This window comes from Ciconia boyciana, chromosome 6 (assembly GCF_034638445.1).
Source record: "Ciconia boyciana chromosome 6, ASM3463844v1, whole genome shotgun sequence".
Lineage (NCBI taxonomy): Eukaryota > Metazoa > Chordata > Aves > Ciconiiformes > Ciconiidae > Ciconia > Ciconia boyciana.
In genome coordinates, this window is record NC_132939.1 from 2,450,055 (window position 1) to 2,475,494 (window position 25,440).

The following is a 25,440-nucleotide window of genomic DNA, read 5'->3' on the forward strand; positions in this document are numbered from 1 at the left end:
TCGGGAGCCCTGCGCCCTGGTAGAGAGAGACCCCCGGCCTCCAGGTTTAGGCTGGGACGGGGGTCGGTTAGACCTGGACGGGGGAGGTTTGACAGTTTCGGGGTGGGAGCATGGCGCTGGGGGAGGCAGGCCTCCCTCCCCACGCGGCCCTGACCGGCGGCCGCGCTCAAAGCCGCCGCCTCACAGTCGCTCTGAGGAAAGGGGGCGCGCGCGCGTAGGCCCCGCCCACACACACCTCGCGGGGGGGAGGGTGGTATCGGGGCACGCGCTCTCGGGGGAGGTGCTGAGTCACGCTGGGCTAGCAGAAGGGCGGCGGGAGGCCCCGCCCCTCAGCGCTCGCGCGGCGGCGGGGGGGGTGGGGCGGTGCGCGGTGACGCTTGCGGCACTATAAAAGGGGCGGCGCGGGGCGGCTGTTGGTTAGAGCGCGTCGGGGAGGCTGAGCGGAGCGGGTTCCTGCGTCAACAGTGCTTGGACGGAACCGGCCGCGCTCGGGCCCGCCGCCACCACCACCACCACTACTACTATTACTACCCCCGCCGTCGTACCCACCGACTCACCCCTTAAGGCAGCATCATGGCAGCGCCTCCTTCCCAGGTGCGCCAGAACTACCACCAGGACTGCGAAGCCGCCATCAACCGCCAGATCAACCTGGAGCTTTACGCTTCCTACGTGTACCTCAGCATGGTGAGCGGCCCGGTGGGGGGCGGAATGGAGGGGCCTGTGCGTGGGCTTGTCGGGTGTGGGGCCTGTATGTGGGGATAAAGGGATGGGAGGCGTGGGGCCTGCCGGTGGGGAAGGGGGGGGGCGCTTCGGGCCTACCCGGGAACGCCGGTGTTCAGGTAGGGGCGGGGGGGGTTAGGCCAGCCGCGGGGGGAGGCGGGCCCGCACAGTGTGGCCTCTCCCCTGAGAGGGGTCCGGGCCCGCCCTGTGTTTGGGCCTTGCCGGGGCGGGGGGAGAAGCGTCGCACCTTTTTGTGTGAGGCCTGTCGGAGGAAGGGGGAGGGAAGGTATGGGGGCGGTAGTGGTATGAGCTTGCAAGGGATGAAGGCGTAGCCGGGGCTGTGGGGCTGGCTGACCCCTCAGCGCTGCCCGCTCTCCGGTACGAGCTCTGGGCCGAGGACCAGCCTGGGCTCTCCGCGCACGGTGCTGGGCTGCCTGGCCGGCTGGCGGGGAGGGGGCGCGGGCAGGCGGCGCGGCGGGGGGTTCCCGAGGGCCGGGCGCTGCCTGCGGGCGCAGCCGCGCTCCTTCTCCCCCGCCTCAGGGGCGTTCTCGGCCTTCCCCGGGGGTGGGGCGGCCGCTTGTTTTCTGTAGGTGAGGCATTTATCTCGGTGGCGAACTCAAGTTACACGTTAACCGGTCTCTGCTCGTCGCCCTTGGCGGACTCGTTATCAGCACAGCTCAGCAGCTTCCAAGCGGCTCTGCCCTTGGGGCTGGGCTGGATAGCAGGAGTTGACTAACGAAGTGATTGGCACCTTTCCCACAGGCGTTCTTGTCTCTGAGGCAAGGTTTTTCGGTCATGGTTTTTGAAGTGAATTGGTAGGAATCCGTGGTTTCCTTGGCGCTGTGTTTACACGTCTCGCTTGGCATGAGACTCCCATTTTAGCCATAGATGAGATGAGTAACTTTGGTCCCAACAGCAGCTCTGACCTCTGTGCAGCAATCTCGGTGCTTTAGATGTGCAGGTAACTTGAGACTTTCTAGTGACACTGTAGTATGTTGTGGCATGTAGGTGTAGAACTTCACAGCTTGCTTCTGTGTTACTATGAAGGTCTGAACCTCAGCTACAAGCTAAATGTAATAATGTTGGTGGATGATAGTGGTACACAAGCACCAGTGTCTTGCCTTGAATCTCCAAGCTTCTGGTTTAAGAGCAGAAAATTCTGTAGTAGTTTGTCTGGTAAATAACTGGCAGTTGAGACAAAGCTTTCTATTGAATCCTGCCTAGTGGCTCTGACCAAAGAACAAACAAGCTGTGTGATGGGTTCTAACTGCTGTTACAGTTTTTTTTGGCTTTCAAAAAAGATGATCTTGTATTTGCTGTTGAATATGTATTTTAGTTACATTTATTTTTTGTGTTTTAAATGTGATACTAATATTTATTTTTTCCAAAAGTAGAAAGTGTACTTGTTAGTCTAATCCCTGATAAGCCTAGGGAAACATGGGAGCTTTATTGCAGAAGTACTAAAAGTTTTTGGCCACCCTTAACTGGTATTGCAAGTCAGAACCTTGACTTGTGATCACTGTAAACAAACTCAGGCAAGCAAATTGAGCAGGGAAGATTTCTCCTTCTTGAAAAAGGCTGTTCAAGTCTGCTGTGTTTAAGGCATTTGAATGGTGCTCAGAAGAACAGGTATCTCTGTGGGGTTTTTTGTACCTTCAGAACTGAACCACAAATACCATTTATTTGTGTCCCTGGTGTTCATGGTAGGGATACAGGCTAAAACTTAATCCTAGTCAGGAAAATCTAACTGGCTAATGAGGGAAGTTTTGCCACACTGCCTTGTTGTTGTCAGTGCTACTGTTAGCCTTAGCTTGGACTCTGGCCATCTTGAAGTAGGGCTGATAGGAGACATATCTGAAGCCACAGTACGGACTTGGCTTTGTACGGCTGCTGGAGCGAGGCTTGGGGTTTTGAGCATATGAATTCTTATTTTTCAGTCCTACTATTTTGACCGGGATGATGTGGCTCTGAAAAACTTTGCCAAGTACTTCCTGCATCAGTCCCACGAAGAGCGTGAGCATGCTGAGAAACTGATGAAGCTACAGAATCAGAGGGGCGGACGCATCTTCTTGCAGGACATCAAGGTGAGGAGTGGAGCTATGGGTGTCCTATCTAATGCAGAACTAGACTTGTGGTCTGCCTCCAGGGGTGGCAGGGAGGGGAGGAATTTCCCTGTGGGTCCTTTCCCAGAAGGAGCAGCAGCTGACAGTAGATCAGCATACCGCATTGCTGTGATCTGCGCATGGCACTCAGCCCAGAATCTAGAGGTGCCTAGTGATTTTATTATTTGTGCCGATTGACTAATAACAAGCATTTCCTGCATAAGAAGAGGATGCCTAGCCCTAGGCGCTTTGCTGTGGGGTGAGAATAACTAGAACACAACTGATTCATCTACCTTAAATTTACTGGCAAGAGCCTTCTCTGTTCTCTACGCTGTTTTGTAGAGAACTCTTGACTCGCTTGCTGTGGGAATATGAAATCCCAAGTTTCCAGTTGCTTCTCATGACTCGCTGCAAGATCTCATAGCACTGTTTTCTTGAAGTCACTTTAATTAAATTCTTTGGAACAGCAGAAAGTAAGCAACGTCATAGGGCCAGTTTAATGCAAGACAGCTCTTCATGGGGAAAGCAGCAAACAAAGTGATTGGGACTTGAGAATAATTCTTGTGCTTACTAGTAAATCTGAGTACTTGTAAACACCAGACTCTATTCTAGGCAGTTCTGAGCTGAAGACTAGACTTGCCTGTACTGGCATCTTAACTGCTTTATTTCTGAGAAGCCCATTACCTGCTAGCGTAGGCAGATATTTAAGCTATTAGGTTATGACGGGAGGAAGAAGACAGTAGCTCTGTTAGCTGTCTTGCCTACAATAGCTCAGAGAACATAACATGAGGAGAATCTAGGGAATGGGGACAGGTCTGGAACTTAGAGAACGCATTCAGTTCTGTTCAGAGCATGCACTATGTGTCCACCAAACTTTTGAAGATGCCTGAATGCCTGAACTTGGCCTAAACGGGCTTTGAGACTGATCTAAAATGACTTTGCTCCCTAATGGTCTGCGGGTGCTTACAGAAAATATGGTCGTGTGCTTTCCCCTTTTAGAAGCCAGATCGTGATGACTGGGAGAATGGTCTGACTGCAATGGAGTGTGCCCTGCACTTGGAGAAGAACGTGAACCAGTCGCTGTTAGAACTGCACAAATTGGCAACTGAAAAGAATGACCCACACGTAAGTAGATGCTGAAGTTGAGAATGTGGCTATGCAATGAGGGGGCTTGTATGTGTCTAATGTGGGTTTGGGGTTGAGCTATGTGTCCCTGCCATTCCTAAAGGTGAAAAAAGGGTGTGAACTAGTGGTGCAGCCTTTCCAAAGGGAAGGGCCCATGTGTCAGCCTGGGCCTTAGCTGTTTGGTAGGGTTATTGTCATCTTTTTCTGGGCAGACCAGTTGCAGTGTGTTAGGGTGGCTGAGGCCTGCCTTACAGAACAGTGGGTGCATTGCTTTGTTCAAACCCTTCCATTGCTCTTGGAAACAGAGAGCACTTGTGAACAGCATTTTGAAGAGAAGAAATAAATGTATTAAGCTCTATGGAGAAGGCTTGTTTCTGTGGGGGATGAGTTCTTACTTTAAACCCATGGATGCCTGTAAGGCTTTTTGTCGTAAAATTTTGGAGTCACTTCTTCGGAATGTTAAAAGCCATGACACTTCAGAACAGAGTGTCTGAAAACACAGGTTTCTTCACAGATGGAAGTTACTGGCAAGGCTGGATTGAGGCCTCTTAGTATCAGGAGGAGATTGATATGTCTGAATCAAAGTACTCTTGGGAGTGTCCTGCATGAGTTAGAGGGACTTTTTTAAAAGAAACAACATAGCTGGACCATTCTACAGGTGTAAATCTTCATGGTCATGAATTCAAGTGCTGTGCAGTGAGTGGGGGCTTCTAAATATGTTCAGAAACTTGCCTGTTGCTTCTTGTAGTGAGGAAGAAGGGGGACTTTGAGCTGACATTGTACTGCAGTTCTGGAGCAAGTGTGCCTAGATAAGTCTGCCTCACTTTGGCCTTGTTCTGGCATTGCTGAGGCAAAACTAAAGGCTTCTTCCCCTCCGGTGTCTTCTGCAGCTTTAAAATTGTCATTCTGCATCCTCTCCTTTCCCTAGAGAGGACTGGTAGAATTCCAGATGCTGCTTCAGCAGGATAGGCTGTGTTCAGGCCTATGTTTAAACTCTTTTGTCTCCCTTTCAGTTGTGTGACTTCATTGAGACTCACTACCTGGATGAACAGGTGAAATCCATCAAAGAGCTGGGTGACCATGTGACCAACCTGCGGAAGATGGGGGCACCAAAATATGGCATGGCAGAGTACCTCTTTGACAAGCACACCCTAGGGGACAGTGACAATGAGAGCTGAAGTCTTGCCAAGAGCCACCCTGTGGGTTTCAGTGGGACTCCTACTTTACTGTCCAGCTGTGCATGCATCTTCAGCTATCTAGATAAACAGTTCTCATACTCTGTACCAAATATCACCCCTCTTTTCTCTTGTGTTTTGTGTATTGCCCTCCATCCAATAAAGTGACTTGGTTCAAGTTGTCTTTTTCTGTTTCTCTCGGGAGCGAGAGGCCTGTGTACTTGTAGGATTGTGCTCCATAGTCTCTGTTGTGGCACTCATCTTAAGTTGGGCATGGATGCAGGAATATATTAGAGGGATCAGATTGTACGTAGCGCTTTTATAAAAATGACTTTTTTCCAATCCAGTGGGATCCACTGCAGGAATTGCTCAGTGACTAAAGCTGTGTTTTAAATGCCTTTGCCACTGAAGTTGTTGCTGGAATGGATGTGCGAGGAAAGGAAGGCTTGAGTATCTGGGCTTCCTGAATTGGTCCCTGTGAATTTAGATGAGGCAACTGAAGCGAGGTGGGGGTTAGTGCCTCAGTAGGCATCATGCCTGTCTAACAAATGGCACTACGCTTGTGCATGGAGAAAATGTACTGTGAATCAAGACTTCAGAGCTGCGTACTGTAATCAGGCTAGACTGAAAGAGCAGTGCTGCAGGAACTGCTTCAATGGCACTGTGTCAGGAGTTGCAGCGGGCAATGGTGACATCTGCCTAGGTCTAGAAGCTGTATTTGGAAGGCAGAGAGGGTAGGCAGCTGTTGTGAAGGTACTGGAAGGGATGTGGGAGGTAAACTAAATTTGTCATGTACCCCCTGTGATATGGGAGTTTTGCAGCTGTTTTTGAAGACAGAAGTAGGAAAACTTCTGTGGTTTCTCTAAATTCCTATTCTTGCATGGAAACTAAAATGAGGAAACAAAACGGATGGTCCTGGACTTCAGCCTTGCTTTTATTTTCTTGGGGAAGACAGTAAAAACTCACAGCTGTATGGTGTCTGCTGCCATCCAGATGACTTCTTCTCTGAGCACTGTCAAATCAGTGGCAGATGTGGTGTGGAACTTCAAAAGGAAGCAATGTGCTGGGCAAATACTGTTGACTGCAGCCACCTGTTCTAGTGGACACTTGCCCTGCCTTATTCTGTTACTTTTCCAGTACTGGAAAACACCAGCCAGACATGACTTTGTGAAGCACTATGGGTCAGCATCACAAATGATGTGACTTGCTTCAGTCCCTTACTTTCCCTGGAGTATCTTGTCAGTAGTTGCGCATCCTGCCTGAGACTTGTAATGGGTCTTGTGACAAATGTTAGCATAAAGCTCAAGTTCCGATTCTTGCTGTGATGAGGAGGGGGGAGGTATCCTTATTAACCACGTTCCCCCTTCTGTTTTGGGCTACACCTGCACTCTGGGTTCTTCAGGCTGGTATGTGCTGAGCTATTGCTCTGCTGTCAGGTATCTACAATACCTAACACTCAGTCTTATTTGTCCTTTTGCTACAAACATAGAGGGGTTTTTTGTTTGTTTTGTTATTGTTGCAACACTGAAGTTGTGCATGCTACTGTGCCTGAGGCTAGTAGCAGTGTGTCATTAGTGCTGGCTTTAGCCTAGGCTGGGCTCTAGCTGCCTGTTCCAGCAGTAGGTGGTTTGGCTGCACTGCCCTTCTGTTTGGGCGAGTGCCAGTGTGGCCAGGTGTAAAGATACTGCGATATCACTAATATGGCAGGTATCTCAACAGAACTGTGTGTCTCGTGGTCTCCTCTAGCTGTACTGATCTATCTGTTCTTCACATGTGCTTTCACTGGTCTCTATGATCACCTCCATCAGCCCCACATAGTCACCTTCGGCTAGAGAGATGCCAGAGTCATTGGGGGATGGGCTCTCTGCTCGTCTTGCCTCTTTTGTAGGGGGAGTATTAGTGCTTCCATTTCCAGTATCTCTCGTGGTCCTGGAAACTTCTGCTGAATGCTGGTCTGGAGCGCTGGCTGTATCTTCTAAACTTAGGCTGCGAGCATCAGGGCCCACGTTCCCCATGTGGGATCTCTCCAGCACTGGAGATGTTACAGGAGTGAATGAGAAGCAGAGGGAGGCACTGCCTCCGGGGGTCTTGTTACTGGGGGTGTGAAAGGCACTTGAATGTTCAGAATTGGGAGTGGCTGATGCTGTGTTCTCCAGGGTTAGCCGGGGTGGGTGGGAACCTTTCAAGCTCTTTAGACTCTTGAAGCTACCCTGCTTCTCGTGGTCTGGGGACTCTGCCAAGAAGGGGAATTCAGGGCTGTCTGATGCTGTGGACTGAGCTCCTGGACTTCCTGTGGTGGCAGCTTCTCTGCTTTTACTGTTAGAGTTGTTCTTCTCTTCTACTGTTACAACCAGCGAGTCAGGACCTTTGCTCCGATCTGTTGGCCAAATAAACGTTTCCTTTGCACCTGAGCCAAGGGAGCTCTGGCTTTTGTACATGTCGCTGACTCTGGAAGGTGAGGAGTTGACAATGACGTCCCTAAGAGAAGTTGAGCATGCAGCGATGCTGGAGAGTGCGGGAGGCTTCTTGCGGCCTTGGCGTCTAGAAGGGAAAATCATGGGGATAGAGCTGATGGGTGTCTGTGGAGCACTGTAGAAACCAGGTCTCTCATAAAATGGGGTTGACATGAAGGCATCAAACTCCCTTAGTTTTCCATCTTCGCTGTCCCAGTGCTCCTGTGAGCTGGAGTCTCCCCTTGGCTGATTGATGCTGCAAGGGCTTCCAGACTTGCCCATGTCTTGGTACGTATAATGGGAGAAGGGGGATGTGGGGTCTCCTCGCCTGCGCAGCAGGTTCATCCGGGAAGAGGACCGGGAGAAGCTTGGTGACTGGACGCCGAGGAGGCGGCCCAGGTGTCCCAGTAATGGTGTGGAGTGGTTTGCCTCCTCATTCTCTTTAATTTGCTCCAGGGGCTGGAACTCCATCTCTTCTTTCTGCATGCTGGGGAAAAGCAAAATGGGCTGTTACACAGCCACAAAAGGAGGTGGTTTCTGGTGGAGAGGCTGGCAGCACAGGGGATGCTGCTGCCAGTGGCAAGCCTCTGTCTTCCTGTATTGCCATTAGATATGTGTTAGGCCTTCCACAGTAGGGATGCTTATAGGAGAGGGGAGGGGGGCAAGAGGTCAGAGGCATCCTTTTCCATGGAGGATGTTGGCTGGCATCTTTGCATGAGCCTAAAAGTATCTTAGAGCAAGATTTCACAAACTATGGAGGAAGATATTACTGCTTGCTCTTACTCCTCAAGCATAATATCCTGCATGAGACCTGATCCAAGGTGTAAATGACTGTTCTGATATCCCGTGGCTGCACTCACCTGATATCAAAAGTTGAGCCAAGGAACGATGGGCGCTTATACTCAGCAGTGGCTGCGGTGTAGGGTGGCTGGGGATCAGGCTCATTCCAGTATAGGTCCTTCTCCAGAATGGGTAAATCCTGATGCATCTCATCCACTGCCATAAGGGAGACCTGTAGGGGACAGCAGAAATGTCATATGGAGTGAGCAGCATTATGTGTGCCTGTTATCGGTGGACAAAGGAATGCAGGGCAGGAGGAAACAATGTTAGCAAGGAAGCGAGGCAAGTGGCTGGGTTTGCTATGTGGTTTCCTGTCACTTGGGTTGCTCCTCACGCGGAGAGATTTGATTAACTGGAAGGAAAGTGATGCTGAAGGGGACACGAAAGCGCTACGCTCGCTAGGACTAAGGGCTCAGTGTTAGGAAGGGCCGAAGGTGGAGAGTTACTGCACGGAAGAAAGCAGAGGAAGCAGTTTTAGATACAGGCACAGGGTGGAAAAGCTCGGGAGAGGCAGGAATGATGTGTCATTCAAAGGTAGCAAGGGCGTGAAACGAACAGTCTGGATCCATCATGTGTGCCAGAGCGTGGACTAAAGCTGCAGTCGGTCTCTGTGTACAAAGATATGCCAAAAGCCCTGGCTTCCCTGGTGTGGGGGGTCTTCCTGGCACAGGTCTTGCCCCACATTCTTCCTGGAGCCTGGGCTGTCTCCTTGGCTGCTGAGGGGGAACACCGAGCTGGCCACCCTCACCCTTGTATTTGTTGGGAAGCCTTATGCTCTCCTCCTGCTCTCCTAGCCATCTCCTTCTGGAGATCCTGGGCCTCTTAACATGCAGCCACCGACACCTCAGGAAAGTGCAAGGGTAAGAGGGACTGCTTCTCTGCCCCATTGCAGGCATGGGAGGTGGGTGGCGGAGGTGTTGCAGGAGAACTTTGTGACTGCACTGATAGGGCTTGCTCAGCCCTCAGATGCAGTCCTGCCTCAGTGTTCCTCTGCAGGTCAGGCTCATCTGGAAGACCCTGCCTTCACTTTACCTGCAGGTTCCTGTCGATGAGCCAGTTGGTTTCAAAGTCGTCATCGTCCTCCCCAAAAGGGTTGATGAGTTGCTCGGCCACCTGCATGTGGAGAGCGCATAGCAAACGTCATCATGGTCATACCTGCCACTTTCCCTGCAGGGAGAAGGCCTGTGGGGCAGAGTCAAGAGTGATGTTCCTTGAATTCGGAGTAATGCTGTTCCTCCCAAAAAGGGGTGGGTTAAAAATGGAGACTTGCCAGTGGCTGGGAGACATTGGTACATACAGATAACTGCCCCTTGCTCACATAGCCCTCCTGCAACTCCAGACCACCACTGCAGGTAAAGTGTAGCCTACTGCCTCTCTTTTTCCCCAAACTAGTCAGGACCAAAGCTTAGGAAAGGTGGAGCTGATCTCCAGGGTGAGACACCCAGAAACTGAGGTCTTGGCAATACCCTCAGCCCCTGTTGGCTTCCCATGTGTCTGCCAGCACCTGGCATGTTGCCCATAGACCTAAGAACGCGGCTGGGTCCCTGGTGAGCACACACTGGGAAGAACCCTTGGCTGGGTCAGATTCTAGCTCCAGACGTATTTTCTTGGACTTACCTTTAACCAGCCAGCATAGAAGAAGAACTGCAAAAATGTGAAGACGGGCACAAAGAGATCTAGTTCATGGCCAGGGTATGCTTTTTCTGGATCCAGGAACTGCCGCCCGATTAGACAGGCCAGGAAGAAGCTATAAACAGCCATGGTCACCACCTGGGAAAGATGCCAGGGGACACATCAGAGGAGCTTGAGTTCCCAGCTTGCTTTCCCAGCTTGCTTTCCCAGCATCTCTCTTCAGTTCCACCCCACACAACTCCGAAGAGCGGCAAGCTGCTGCAGAGCTGCTGGCTCTGTAGCCGTTTGATGAAAGCCTTGGATTCAGTTATGACAGGCTTCTCCTCTGCTTTTTGTAGGAAGATGCATTTCCATTGCAGAAAGCTTTAAATATGCCATTTAGCTGTTACCTACACTGTATTTCATTCCGTGCTGTCCCTGGAATGATGTGTGTAGGCATCACAGAAAGATAGTGTCAGAAGAAAGCACATGACAGCCTGGATGGAAAGACCTTAAACAACTGCCACATGGCTGCATGGTTGTTCTGATGCTGAAGTAAGGGGTGCTGTGAGCTCTTTTCATTCTTGCTCTTGCCTCTCCTGAAAGCTGTCTCAAGCCCCTCGTGGCTCAGTCCATGCTGGCAGGCCACTGGGAGGGGAACCCTGGCAGTGCTGCCAGCTCTGAACTAGCTCCTTCCTTCCTGGTCCTCACACTGGGCCTTTTTTATATTTGCCTGCTTGTTTGTCTGGATTTCAGGCTACAATGAGCTTTGTGCTTTTCTCTGTAATCATGGGACTGGAAACTTCCCCTTTTCAAATTAAAAGCAGCTGAGAGTCTTGCGTGGTCTTTTGACGCAACAAGCAAGGGGGTTCAAAACAAACGCCCAGCATCACAAGACTAGCCACGCAGCTCCTTGCGGTGAACAGCGCAGGGCTGTTTCATGATGGGCAGGATACAGAGTGCCTGGAATGACAGACTTTGCATTATGGATGGGCACCTATAAAAAGTGGGTTGTGTACTGCAGAGGGGGCAAAGACATGCTATGATATTGCTGTTGCTCCTAGCGTGCAGGACACTGGTCTGTGTAGGAATATAGTTTCCCAATGTGTTCCCCATTAACCTGCACCACTGCGGGAATGGAAGCAGTTCCCGTTTCACGGTGGAGTGCATTAGTGTTATCTGAGCAGCTGGATTGTACGAGACAAAGGAGAAAGATGGTGCCGAAGTGTCTGCCTGGGTTTGCATGGAGAGAGCTATTAAACAGCTGAGTACGCGCACACAGCTCTCTCACACACGTGGCACGACTCCATCGGAGCTGCCCTGCCCGCTGGAGCAGCTTTGCTGGCAGACAGATCTCAGCTCTGCTGAGTAGGAAGAAACTGTTTCAGGGACATGCTCCCTGCAAGGCGGTGCAGGGATTGGATCCACATATCCCTGTGTTTTCTGTGTACTCATGTGGCACGCATCACGGTTAGTTATCCCTGGACAGCATCTGTTTCTGTAAAGGGGGCTGTGTCTGAGTTACGGAAGTAAAGCTGGGCTGGGTGTGTGCTGTTGAGCTACATATGTGAGAGCTGACACGCGTAGGTATGGATGAGGTGTCCAAGCGTATCTCGCGTCAGCACGGTCCGTGTGTGGGTCAGGTATGGGTGTAAATGGAGCTGCCCCTTGTCGCATGGGGCAGTGTGCACAGGCAGGCAGCGGAGCGGTAGATGTGGGGGATCCCTTCTCACCTGAGTGTAGACCAGGGGGATGCTGATCCAGTCGTACCCATAGAGTCGCCCGCACTGGCTGCGCAAGGTGTTGAGCTCCTGCGGCGGGGAAAAGGAATGGCCTGTCAGCGTAACTTTGCACCTCCTTGCTGGGCAAACCGAGCCTCTCCGGCCCCATTGCCGTTCATTGCTCCAGCCCATTCCCTCCTGCTCACACCTCCTCTGGAAGGGGGGGCTCAGCCAGGATTCCTGCTCAGCCTCAGGTGCCCAGCCTCACCCCAGCAGACCACCAGCAAGGTCTCACGCTTGCCCTGGAGGAACTGCTTGCTGCCTGGGTGTCTCCATCTGAGCCCAAGATCCCTTCCTAGCTCACTTCATAGCAGAGTTTATCTCCTCACAAAATGAGCAGCCAACAGTTTAGGCAAAGAATGTCTCAGGAGCATCCATTTCTCTCTCCTGACTATATCATGAGTCTAAATAAATAGCCCAGAGGGAGATCTCTCTCTCTGGGCAGATGAATCTCACTCCAGGCAACAAAAACAATGTGACTTTCTCTGCACATGAATACCAGGAAGGATGAGCTGCTCTGGACCTTTTTTCTCTGCAGCTGGGCAGGGATCGTTGCCAGGTCTTGCGTGTGGAGTGTGGCCTGCTTGCCAGTACTATCTAAGAGTTTTCAATAGTGAAGTTTTGTATGGGGACCTTGGTTGTTGGGGATGCTTTTGACCTCTCCTGGTCTCTTCCAGATACATGTTTCCTTGTGCTTCCTTGCCGCTTTCCATCTGTGTCCTAGAGACCTCCACTGGCCACTGTCGTTGGCTGCGCTGGAGTGTGTGAAGGTTGGACGAAGGCTCCAGCCTTCCTGCTGCATGGGTGTCTGCCACTGGTATGCCTAGATATGAGTCCCGTGGTTCCTTCCAGTCCCACATTTGAGAAAGATATCACATTCCCCTCGCCTCTACTGTATGTGACATTGCTACCATGTCAGCAGGCCAGGAAAAACTCTGTTCTGTCACAACCTGGAGAGTGGCAGTGGAGGCATTTCCCATCAAAGTGAATGTAATATCCTATCCCCAGAGACAGGCTTGGCTCATTGTCCTACCTCACCATTCCTGTTCCTTGCCTGACCTCTGGAAATCCCTGTAGTTCTGCCCAGAGGACTGGACGACGATCTCAAACAGTTGCCTATCGCCTCTGTCACTCACATTCAGGATGCCTTGGAGCAGGACGCTGTCCCGGATCCTCCCCTCGTTCCTGGCCTTCACAGCCAGATTGGAGAACCACACACATGGGATCCAAAACTTGTTGTGGGGGGAACTCAAGCTCTCAAACTTCTTGTGCTCTTCTGGTGTCATGAGGCCTAGGCGGAAAAGAGTAGATGGGAGAGGGATGGCCATAGAGGGCAGAAAGAAACTGATGTGGTCTGAAATGAAAACATCTAAATCTCAGGTGGTCACCTTAGCTCTCCTTAAAAATCACAGGAAAGACTCAGGCACTCAGCCTTTGGAAGACACATAGAAGGAGGGCAAGTCTTCTTGTTAAAACGTTGAGTTATAGAAGTGTGAGAGGCAGGCTTTATCTCATTTCACTTTGGATGTCTGCAGCATATCTGATCAGATCACAGCCAGCAGGGAGATAAAGTACTGCTGAGGGTGCAGTTGCCTTTGTTGAGAATGGGATAACTTGTGTCCTAGAAGTGCCTGTTTCTCTCTCTGGATTGCAAAGAGAACCCAGCTGACTAGGGCAGGTGCAGACATCTCCCTTTGGGCAGACTGGGAAATGTTGTACCTTGAGGAGCATTTTCAGGAAGGATTCAGGGAGCCCAGCGGTTAAAGTCAGGAGTCTGAGGCTCCAATTCCCACCTGCCCAATGGAAAACTGTCGCCCTGATGGAGGACAAACATACCACTTGGCAGGGGTCTGCTCATGCTCTGCTATAGATCCGTGCACAGGGTCATTTACTACAGAGAGTTTTTCTCTTCCCATGCACACTTTCAGTGCAGGGCAAGCAGCTCCGAGTGAAGTCGCTGCACCACAGTTACCCTAATCTGATCAGCCAGGGCTGCCCTGTGACCTGCAGCATATCTGCATTCACAAACTGGATCTCGACACTCTCCTTATGTAAAAAATTTGGGCAGAGACCCTGCATCTTTCAAACCAGCCTTCCAGCCACTAGCAGGAACAAGAATGCTGTGCAATAGGAAAACATAAACAGGTGATTATTTCAGAAGAGCAGAGCTAGGGCATGAGCAGATGCTTAGCACCCGCTGCAGACATCAGCTGAGCACATTGCAGCACTATCCCATCTCCAGCCTGGAGGTCACGTGGCCATTTCCAGGGCTCTTTGCCCCAAAAACAGCAGCAAGGTGCTGCTGTCTGCTTGGTGCCAGAGCTGTGCAGAAGGCGGTACTGGTACTGACCTGCCCTCACGACATGCTCCATGCTGGGGAAGCGCTTGTAGACAGCAGTGCTGACTGAGCGCAAGATCAGCACACTGCACAGGTTGCTGTAGCGCATGAGGGTGCGACGCAGGAGCCGCCCGTACTCGTCCTCGCCATCCACGTTGCAGGAGACCAAGTTCATGATGCGGTCAGGCCATGGGATGCTCTCATACTGAGCCCACCAGCGGGACACCACCAGAGCCACGTAGAAACCTAGAGGTGAGCTGAGCAAATTAGCCGTCCTAAAGGAGTAGGAGATGTAAATGCTCATGTGTAGGTAGGAAGGCTGGTACTGCTCATACAGGGATGGGTGCAGACATGCCTGGAGGGCAATTCAGATCTCCATGCTAAAGTTAGAATCTGGGTTTCGTGGTTCATTTGGTGCCTGCCCTCCTGGCAGAACCCAGAACACGCTAGTACATCTGGCCAGTGCAAGCTGTGCGCTGGGGGTGTACCTCACAGCTGCAACATGGAATGATGTATTCTGCTTGAGGAATTATACAAAGGCAGAGGGAGGGATCTGCTCAGCGAATCTTGCCTGCCTGCAGAGCTATATCAAACCAGGAAGAAGAAATGCTGTCCCTTTCCCCTCCCTGTGTGTTCCCAGACAGAGCTCCTTACCCAGCACGAAGGACACGGGGATTAGCTCAGCATAGCTGTTGCAGTAGAGCGCCAGCTTCTCAAACATCAGCCTTTGGCTCTCACTCAGGATCAGCCTAAAAGGGAGAATCAGAGGCATCAGTCTCAAAGAAGAGTCTGTGCCTTGTTGGGCTTGCTGGGATGGGAGTCTGGCAAGGGAAGCCAAGGATGGGTAGTCACGACACTGCCACGCCATGAGTCTGGGGATGATGTGAGTGAACAGGCCTCGCGAGCCTGGGACATCAGCCCACCTCTCCAGAATACCCTGCTGACCAGTCCAAAGGAGCCAGAAGCGGTCACTGACAGAGCGTGTGGTACATGATGCAGTCTGATGTCAGGGACCACCCCTATTTTTCTCACTCGGGAGAGTGCTGTGTGGTATCAAGGGTTTGCCACAGAGCTTGGATGTGCACTACAGTTCACTTAATATCCTGAAAAATGTCAGTCCAAGCTCTGCTCTTACGTGAATTCCTGCCTCTTTCTTAGAGCTGCTTTCCTACCTCCGTGCTGCATCTGTGATTGAACCGGCTAGGGGAGCTCCCTGTCTTTCCTCACCAAAACCAGACCAGCCACAGAGTACAGTTGCCTTATCAAAGATCTGTGGTCCCAGAGCTGACGTCTGCTCTCAAAAATGTACCCAAGGTATCGCCTGTTGTATAACAAGGGAAAGTCCTAAAGCTCCCCACTGTGGGACATCTCCAGTACTAGTTCAGCCTTGGTCTCCACTGATCTACACATTATTCTTCTGTAGGTAGTCATCAAATGCAACTCTTCATCCCAGGAAAGAGAAACTGTGTTACTTCCCAGGACAGAAAAATGAGATTTATCAGCTGCTAAGCCATATTGGAGCAGTGAGGAAGGACCTTTCCTTTCCTCCTGGGAACAGAGGCTGGTGAGTGTCTGGCCAGCTCCTCTTCGCCAGGATCACTGTCCCAGTCCTGTGTTACTCATTTGCTCTGCTCCAGGACAGGCTGAGAGTGAGGGGCTGTGTTAGTGTCGGGTGTAAGGATGCTTACCTGTAGACAAGACTGATGGTGAAGTAGAGAGAGATGAAAATAAGGAACTCGGAGTAGAGAAGTTTGTAGATACTTCCTTTCCATTGGAGCAGGAGCTGTGAGAAGGTGCCTAGGCGGGCGTCAGCCACACGGTTGGTGTACGTCACTGTCATCACAGATCCTAGTGGAGACACAAAATGAGCAGATGTTGAAGCTGCCAGCAAGCTTGCACAGAGGGAGGAGACAGGGACACCGCAAGTGTCCCAGGAAGCAAGCAAGACGGAAGGAAGAGAGAAAGAGAGAAAGAAACAATGAGTTGAGATCAAAAGACAGGTAAGATGAAGTCAGTGACAGAGACAACCAGGAGGAAATTTATGGTAGGCAATTAATTTGATGAGCTTGCCATCTTTTTCCTGTCTTTGAGCTGCATGTGAGCTGGTTACAATGATAGAGAATATACTTTCTGGTGGAGCCCTTGGTTTCTAGTGTTTGATTGTCAGCATTCAAGTGGGGCTGGTTGGTCGGAGTGGACAGAACCCACGTGCCACTCCCTCCCACAAAACAGTTGTTCAAGATTAATTCTCAGGGTCACAAACTCCAAAGTGGCTTACCCTCCTTTTTTTTTTTTTGTAGTATTTGCTTGAAATATGTTGTTTCTGTAAATCTGCTTGTCGGGAAGTGTCTTCCTGAAATACTGATAGCAAAAAAAAAAAAAAACCCAAAGGAAAGCAAAAACCCCAGAAAGGAGAGATTTCTTGGTACTGATCCAAATGAAGGTATCCTTGGAGATTTGACAGTTTTGGTAGCACTTGCCCAACAAGTATAGCTGTCTTTAAATTTGGGCTGAGGGCCATATCTGGACTATGCTGGTCGTAGTCTCGCAGGCAGAACAGCCCTCCCTGTTAGAGAACTGAGGGAATGGAGTTTGGCCAGGCTCACAGAGCACAAATTCCAGCAACTCCACCTCCCCTCTCCTTCAACCATACGTTGCACAATAAATCATGCTGGGTGAAAAAAGACATTCAGACTCATGAAAAGCTTCCCAATCATGCAGCATCCCCATTGCACTTCTTCTAGTCTAACCCTGGATAAATAATTCTTTATCATCAATTAATAATCAGACTCACATTCATATAAACCTGAATTTGTGGAAAAAAAAACACAACAGACCAGTGTAATCCATGCCAGGCAGATAGGTGAGTGATCCCTTGATTTATAGTTATCCAATGTGAAACTATTGGTATTTCTAAATCTTAACATGTTATCAGGATGTTATACTGACATTTCTATCTAACAGAGGCAATCATGTTAATAGTTATGGGGCCTTGGGCTCTTCCCTGAATGATGGAGACAAAGAAGCAGCACTTCAAGGGACAATTCAGACCTTACTGCTCTGTAGCAGCACTGAAGGCAGGTAAGTTTGTGTCCATGCTCCTCATTTAAGCATCTCAGTGAAAGAGCTACAGTTAGGTGGGGACAACTCAGGTCCCAGTGAGCTGGTGCTGTAAAGAAAAACAGCAAAGTCTGTTTTGTTGGCTACTTCAACCAAATAGCATCTTTGTCCTGGCTTTGGCTTTTCGGTGCTGCTCCTCCTTTGGGTTTCCCTGTCATAACTCTCCCAGAGTCCCTTCTCACAGGTCGTATCGGAGGAACAGAGCTGGCACCTGCCCTGCCAAGGGCTCCCCAGCTGCACAACTGCACCTTTCACTTGAGCCTCATGTACATTCATGCTGTTTCCATATGTATTTCTGGCCCATGCATAGGATTAGACGAGTGGTTTTTAACTGCCCACACACATGGATTATACAGATGAGAAATGTATGCAAACACCCATAAATTTGTTGGGAGCTGCTTACAGAAAGCTGGCTGTTTTCTCTATGCTTTGGGTCTTGAAAGTGCTCAGGGAGATTCTTCGTTGCGTAATTCAAATACAGATTCACTTTTTACCAAACATGGAAAACTTCGGCTCTTCTCCATGTAAATAATGGATGTCACCCACGTCTATGCAGTTCTGCTCCAGCATGGGACATGGGGCTTTTCCCAGTGCTTTTTCCTCCAGCCCTGAATGGTTAAGGCACTTCCCTGCCTGCCTGCCAGCCTGTGCGGGACTGCCCCGGGGTGTCACTCGGCAGCTGGCACACTCAAAGTACCGTTTGGGGTTGAGGTACGTGGTGGGAGGTGACTCACCGCAGCACCGGCACTGGCACACCAGAGTCGGTATGGGGAGGAAGAGCCATCCCCTGTGCGGTGCCCGCACAGCCCGCTCCCCAGGGAGCCGCTGCCTGCTGCTGCCTGCATCTGCCTGCCTGATCCGTCTGGACTAACCATTGCACCTGCAGGTCGACTGACACTAATCAGACTGTGGGAGTCCACAGCAACCAAGATCCCGCAACAGCAAGCCTGCGTTGGGTGCGTTTTACCCGCCGCGTGAGACGGCAAACAGCCATGAGCAGCTATCGCAAAGACGGAGAAGCAGCAGAGAGAGTGGATGGACAGAGTGAGAGGAGGTCACAGATAGGCAGGAAGATAGATCTTTGAAGGAATTGATCTGCTCTTGGGAGGACTAGATACTTACAGTCATGGGCTCCTGAGCTGCGCTGGAGGCTGTGGAGGTTTGGTCCCGCACGTGTCCTTGCTGGGTCCTTTGTGGCCCATGCCACGGCCCGCCTCCTTGTGCCCCCTTGGCTCATGGGGGGATTGAACCTGACAGACACGGTGTGTTAAGGAGCCTGAAACCCACTTGGGAGCTGCAGCCGGTCACTTGATGCCATAATCCTTCCTCATTACAAAAGAGACTCTGTTGTCTTTTGCCCTGTTCCCTTCTAATCTTCTGAGTAAGCCCTGCGTGTTTATAGAGGCGGCCGGAGGAGGGGGAGGCAGGGCTGGCTGCTCTGCAGCTGCTGCTGCTAACTCCTGGCACAGCCGTGGTGGCTGCCAGAAGAGAGGCATTTTTCCTCTAATTCTTTCCTGTTTGGTCCCTTTCTCTGTGGCACAATCTTACAGGAGCCCCAGGAGATTAAGTAGGGCTGGAATTTTCCACAAAGGCTATAAAATGTGTCACCTTGGGGCTGCACAGCCCTCTCTTCCCTGGGGAAGCTCCTAGCTCCTTAGGTCAGTGAAACACCTGGCCCATGCTTCTCTCTAACTCCTCACTGTCTCTGCTGTCCCTGGATGAAGTTGCCATCTCTTCCAGCTGTGGTTTGGATGCTGGGGACTTCCCTTCTGCCACTGGCTCCCCAAGACTCTTTCCATGTGTTCACTTTCTTTTCCGCTCGCTTCTCCAGCAGCACTTGGGGGCTGTCACTGCTCTTTCTTGCATGCCACCCTGGGAAAAACAGCTCCTTGCCTTTGTCCTCAAGCCTCCACCAAGCCAGAGAACTCCTTGCCTCTGTCTCTCCAGGGTCTTCAGTCCCTTTTCTGCTCCCAAGCTCTCCCTTACAATTGTGACCATCCTTCTCTTCCACCATCTCCTGCAATCTCCCCTGTCAAGTCTTTAAGACATTCCCCTTCCAAGAGCCTCTGAATCCGGATCCTTTCTTACCAAATTAGTCTTGCTGTGACGTGCAGCCTTCACTGTCAGCAGGCTCCTGGGCAGCAACCCCGTGCCCATAGGCACAGGACTTTGGATAGCCCACAGCTCTTCACGAGACCTCCGTCTTTCCATCCCCTTTCTGCTCACTCCTTTGGAAAGTTGTCTCTGTTGTCCAAGGTAGTAGCATCTGTCCCCTAGACACCAATATTTCCTCCAGTCAGCTTTTGCTGAGCTGCTACAACATTCAGTGTCCTGGAGACCTGGAGCTGCTCTGAGCCTTAAGCCAAGCCATGGCCCTGTCTCAGTACCTGGGCCCAACTTTGTAAGTGTGCTCTGACCCTCCTGGCCTCCATCATTTAGCCAGATGTGGGCCACTGTGGAGAGGGAACATAGGTCTGATCCCTGCAGGTAAGAGCAGCTGGAGACCCAGGCTCTGCACCGAGGCTCTGTGGGGTTGCCATGTGTGTTTTTTCACCGCTCTTTCCAAGCAATGAGACAGCAAAGTCTCCAGTGAAATTAAATTAAGAGCTAGTTCTTGTAATAACCATCTTTCTCTTGTGCTGGTCTATGTGCCTGTGTCTTTGACACTTGTTTAGCATCACCAGCGGGGATTAATTTGTTCAAACTGTAGGTCTCTCCTTTCTGTGTGGCTGAGCCTAGGCAAGGGGAGGACGTTGTGCCACTGCTTCTCTGAATCAGGTGCTGCCTGGCATCTGTATAATGTGAGGTTGCTGGCGCAGCCCTGGGAATTGCGGCCAAAGGTGAGGAGATGATGGTTTAAAGCATGGGACTCAGTGCCAGCATCTGAGGTTTTAATTCTGGTGTGGGCTGTAGTGTGTTGGATTACCTCTGGTCCTGATTCCTTTTCAACAAAAATGGAGGGAACAATCTTTGCTTCTTCTACCTGGCACCAAAACCATGGAGATCTCCTGACTTCTGCTAGTCTCTGGGTGGAAGCTGCTCTGTATTGGATCGCATGATAGCAGACATGGGCACACATCTGGTGGGACTAAGTTACCACATCTGGCCATGCGACTGGGAGGCTGCCACACTACGCGTTAGGAGAAGGTGTATAATTGCAGAGGGAAGGGATGGACCTGGAGCACTTGGCCTTACCAGGGTCCTTCCTGCATGAACACTCCGCATCCCTGGGTGTGCTGAAGCTCCCTGGCCCCAGAGCGCTCCAGCCAGGGATGACTTGCTCTGGGTAGGTGGGAGGGCCATGCAGAAGAGGAAAGGCAGCATGATGCTTCTGCAGTGTGAGATACAGACCTGGCAGGAGAAGCAGGGGCACGTGGAGGGCCACTGGGAGAGCCTCACATTCAAGGTGTGGAACTAGATAAGGGCTCTTATCAGCGGTCAGAGGCTAGTGAGTACGGGGTTGCCTCACTGGCCCAACGACGATGAGCAAACTCATCATACTGACTGAAGGAGCACGTAGCTTTGCGCCTACTGTCATGAGCAGCACCTGCCCGCTCAGGGGGAAAGAGAAGCGTCCACCAGGACCAAACCACCCCAGCTGTCCTCCCTTTCTGAAGCCTTGCCCTGGGCGAGCAGCGAGGCAGGGGTGCTGTTTCAGACCCTGATGTGGCTACCCCTGTGTGAGTGGCATCTGTCTGGGACAGGACCTGGGGTGCCCTGGTTTTGCCGAGGCTCCGGGACAGTCTTGTCCCTCAGAGGTGTACTTACTGTGTCATCTGCTCTGTTATGGGGCTGGGCTGGCTATGAGGTCCCTGAAACTTTGTTCCTAGGTTGCAGCTGCTCCCAAAGGGCCCTTTTATGGCCAGGATCACAGGGTTGGGACAGGGTTTCCAAGTGACTCAGGATCATGACAATGTCTCGAAACACCAAAGAGCTCCGTGAATGGGAGTAAGAGCTGGGACAGCAGAGGGGTGGACCCTCTCTGAAGGCAAAGTGGTCCACGCAAGGGCCCTGCTCCATGGTTTGGTCCTCCCCTTTGGGGAGGTGTCCAGAGAGAAGGAATTAGTGGATAGGCAGGCTGAGACAGTTCTTGAGGGTCTCAGTGCCTGAGCCCTCATCCTTGTACATGGCAGGGGGACAAAAATGGTTCGGGTGAGACATTTGCTGGAGCTGTTCAGGTGTCCCTGGGGACTAACACTAAACAGCAAAACCTCAAGTGTCCTGCTCTTTGTGGAGGGATGTGCTGGCATCTGGGGGACTCTGCTGCCCTCCTCTGAGAGCAGCTCAGCTGGCAGCTCGTGTGGTTCGGAGCTGCGGTTAGGACAGCATGAAATATTTGTGGAATTTAATATGAAAGTAAATAACTCAGGGACTACCAGCGTGGCAGCGCTACTTGGATCTCTTTTCACGTCCCCTGTGGCCTCAGTCCTTGCAGGCCCTGAGGAAGATGCCAGTTTGAAAGCCTGCCTGGCACAGAAGCAGAGGAGGACACAGGGAGGTGCTGACATCCATCTTCAGTCTCACAGCCCTGGAATCATTCTCATTTTCTCCATTTTACAGATGCAGAGATTGAGTTACTGTGATGGGAAGTGAATCCGCGCTTTGGGAACCCCAAAGGGCCACTCTCTGTACTGAGTTAGCTGGAACTGTCTGGGAAAGGCACGGTGCCCTCCTTGCTGTCTCCCAGAGAATAACAAATGCTTTTCTCAGAAGGACGCCGTGGGTCCCAAAGCTTGGTGAAATCCCTTTCCCTTCTCCGGTTTCAGTGCTGAGATAGACACAGAGGCAGCTGGTATTAGGAGTGTCTCCCAAACTGACATTCTTCCCTGGAATCTGATGTAATAAATAATAATTTAAAAAAAAGTGGAAAATATCTGAGGAGGTGCTGTTTTGCACAGACAGGATTTACGCTGAAGTTTGAGCTGGCCATGAATGTTCGAAGGGGATGCAGTGACCATCAGTGCTTTTGTGAGGACCCCCAGACTTCTTCCCCTTATGTTGTAGAATTCATCCCTAATTCTGCACCATCTTGGGGGGGGCCCTGAGAGCTGGGGGCACGCTAAGGGTGCTGCCTGCCCCCCCCACAGCACTCGACTCAGTGTGGTAGTTTCTTTCCTTGTGGACTATGTGCTGTTCTAACATAGGGAGGGGGTAACTTGCTGCTCTAATGGAAGAAGCCATGTCCCTGCCAGCTCTCCTGCTTTTTACAAGTGTCTTTGTATTTTTTTCCAGCTCTGTGGCAAATTAAGAGCCATCTGGTAGCACTAGGCTCCCTAATCCTGTGAGGCGGAGTTGGCATGTGTGTGTAAAGCAGCCATTTGGGATGGCATGGATGAAGCTGCAGGATGCCTGGCAATCCTGGACAAACAGCTCAGTACACGGACAGACTGACTGTACCTCATAGCCTTTTTTTGGCCATCACTCCCTCACACTTCTAGAGATGTCTTTGCCCAGGAGAGATCAGCAGTGTATGAGCATGACATCTCTCTATTGCTTTGAGGTTTCAGTGCCAAGCTCTGTATCTCCCTGCAAATCCGAGTGCCAATCTCTGTCTGACCCTCTGCATTTTATTTTTCAGGGGCCCGGAGGATGACAAATCTCTCCCTCTTCATCTGATATTGCATAGTTCAGTTTGTACAGACATAAAAAGGAGGGAAGAGTCCTTAGCAAGGTCCCCCTTTTCTTGCCTTAGCCACCATGATGGGGATTAAGTTCCAAAGGGAGGACCAAATGTGTTGGTCCTGGACGTGACTTCTAGGCACTGCCTGCTACCTCCTTGCAGACGTTGTGGGAAGGATGCAGGATTGAGAAGTTTCTAGTTGGATAAACAGTGACCAAATCAGCCAGCGGAAAGGAATACCTTCCTAAAAAGCTGAGGGACAGTCCTCCTTTTGCTCTGAGTTTCTCAGCTGCTCTTCTTCCTTTTCCATCAGGTGTCTCTTTCCCCTGGGTTCAGGCTGAACCCTTCCTTCAAAGGATGCTGCTGAGCATGAGGTTGCTCTCTGTCAGCTGTCTACAGCTGAGAACCAGCAGGAACAGCAGTGGCTTTGGTCGGTCTCTGCTCAGTGCCACGATGCGACTGCTCTTAGCAGCATCTGTCTGAGCAGTACAGCACTGCTGTCCCAGGCTAGCCGCCCCCACCGCCCCGGCTCTTCTGGCTCTCAGGAGCTGAGCATTACGCTTTTTCAGCCTTTTCTTTTCACCCTGTTGCCCTGGAACAGGGGCTGCACTTTGGTGGGTGATCAAGGCAGATCCCCTTCATGAAATCGGAGATCTTAGACCCAGAGATCGCAGAGGACCCTTGCTGAAGCCCCTACAGCCAGCTGAGCAAACATGCTGCACCACTGGCCGAGACAGGCGAGAGGGAGGGGAGTGAGTGGGTGGATGAAGCCTGGAGTTTTAGGCCATTTGTTTTCATTTTCATTTTCATGGCAATAGCATCCAGTCTGGGTTTGCTGGGGCAGGGGTGTAGTCCTTCTTTCCAAGCTGTAAGATAATCCCTGTTTCTCCTTCCATTCCCAGCCTGTGTCTGTTTTTTTCTTTTTTTTTTTAAAAATTGTATTAGGATCTGAATCTATGAGCAGAGAAGGCAACCCAGAGGAGGCTCGAGCCCGCTCCCATGACTGGGAAGCATCTATGCTGGGCAGGGTGTCCTAGCTGAGAGCTGCTTTTGCTTTGCAGGTCGATCTTGCACCTTGTTTGAACCAAACTCAGGATTTTGAGTCCTGCTCTTCATTCATGACCCATTCAGAGGAAGATGTGGGCACTCTGGGAGGGAATATGAAGGTAGCTGCATAGCCTGGGCTGAGAGGAGATCACTGGGGAATGGTGTGGAGGGGCCCCAGAAGTGACAGGAGTCTGCTTGGGGTGCTGGAGGAGGTGTTCAGGCTGGAGATGCAGCGCTGGGTCAGAGGATTGCCTCTGCAGGGGCCCGGTGGGGTGCCACAAGCGTATCCCTGCGTCCGAGAAACCCAGAGGAAGGATTGAGGAGGTCCTTTCCTTTGTGAAAGAGCTGTGGGGAGCGAGGGACCTGACTGGACCTGACTCTCAAGAAGACATAGAAAGCATTAGCAAGATGCTTCTTTGCCTGGAGGAGGTGGGAGGATGAGAAACATAAGATGAAGAGTCAGGGAGGTCAGTAGCTTGGCAAGGTGGATCTGCGGGAGGGATGCGAGAGGAGTGGGGGCGAGTGGGTACAAGTGAGGGAGCAGAGGCAGCGGAAGTGGGGAAGGTATGAGGGAAAACAAGGGTGACTAAAAATGCCTGTGGCAGTGGGGAGGTACCATGTCAGGGCCTTCACAACAGGTATGTGCCTTGCTGGGAGACTTGCAGGAGGCTGAGTGGATTTTATGACACTTCAATAACCAGCGGTCAGTGATTTCCATGAAATGTAAATGGGAAGTAATGTGGGAGAAGGCAAAGTACCTCCATGGTGTGAGACGAGGGTGCTGGGTTAGAGCTTCCAACTGCACTGAGACTTTAAGGTTGCCTGGTGGTTTGTTGGCTTCTCTTTAAACCAGAGGCGAGAGCTGTGTCTCACCAGCTGCTGGGTTGGACGCTTTTGGACACTTCACAACATGACCTGGGGGACAGCTAGCCTTGTGCAGAGGGCACGGAGAAGGCAGCAGCTTTTCCTGCCTCAAGGCAGCTTGCATGATAACCCTCAGCCTGGGAGTGATATGTGCTGAGTTTTGCTCTGCTGGGCCAGCCCATTCATCTGGTTATGGAGAAATCTCAGGGTCTGTCCAGGCTTCCTCAATAGCTCTGCCTGTCCTTTGGGGCTGGGAGTGAGGGGGAGCACAGGCCACTGTCACCTTGGGACAAGTTATTTTTGCAAGTGGCTGGGATTCAGCATCTCCAGCACACCCCCTCTTAATGCTTCCTGTCTGCACTATCAGTTCTCGTTCCTCCTGCCTTTGTTGGATCCTGGAAGCAGTTCTACCTTTCTACTCTGAGGACCCTCCGTCCCTGCCAGCCAGGCCTTGGGAGTTAATAATTACAAAGACTAATTACTTCTGGTCCTGCCTTGCAAAGCTGAAGATCTTTCCCCTCCTCCCAAAAGTTCCCTGAAGATAACAAAGGTTACAGCCATCGACACAAACCTCTCAGACACTTCGCTCCGAGACTTCGGAGCATGGGGTTGGCCTCTGTTGTCACCGTGGATCCTGGCCATGA

The 25,440-nt window shown here is 51.3% G+C and overlaps 2 protein-coding genes across 2 annotated transcripts; one reads left to right on the plus strand and one right to left on the minus strand.

Annotated features, from left to right (window-relative positions):
* Window positions 1-411: 411 nt before the first annotated feature.
* FTH1 (ferritin heavy chain 1) lies at window positions 412-5,300 on the plus strand. The gene is made up of 4 exons (XM_072864722.1): window positions 412-684; window positions 2,658-2,804; window positions 3,822-3,947; window positions 4,961-5,300. Exons 1-4 carry the CDS (start codon window positions 574-576, stop codon window positions 5,123-5,125), a joined length of 549 nt encoding a protein of 182 aa, XP_072720823.1. The 5' UTR covers window positions 412-573; the 3' UTR covers window positions 5,126-5,300.
* LOC140653072 (bestrophin-1-like) lies at window positions 5,300-18,775 on the minus strand. The gene is made up of 10 exons (XM_072864721.1): window positions 18,388-18,775; window positions 15,834-15,993; window positions 14,800-14,894; window positions 14,158-14,391; window positions 12,944-13,098; window positions 11,760-11,837; window positions 10,033-10,185; window positions 9,448-9,528; window positions 8,436-8,587; window positions 5,300-8,062 (listed from the first exon to the last, which is right to left on the minus strand). Exons 2-10 carry the CDS (start codon window positions 15,983-15,985, stop codon window positions 6,865-6,867), a joined length of 2,298 nt encoding a protein of 765 aa, XP_072720822.1. The 5' UTR covers window positions 15,986-15,993; window positions 18,388-18,775; the 3' UTR covers window positions 5,300-6,864.
* Between the last annotated feature and the right edge of the window lie 6,665 nt (window positions 18,776-25,440).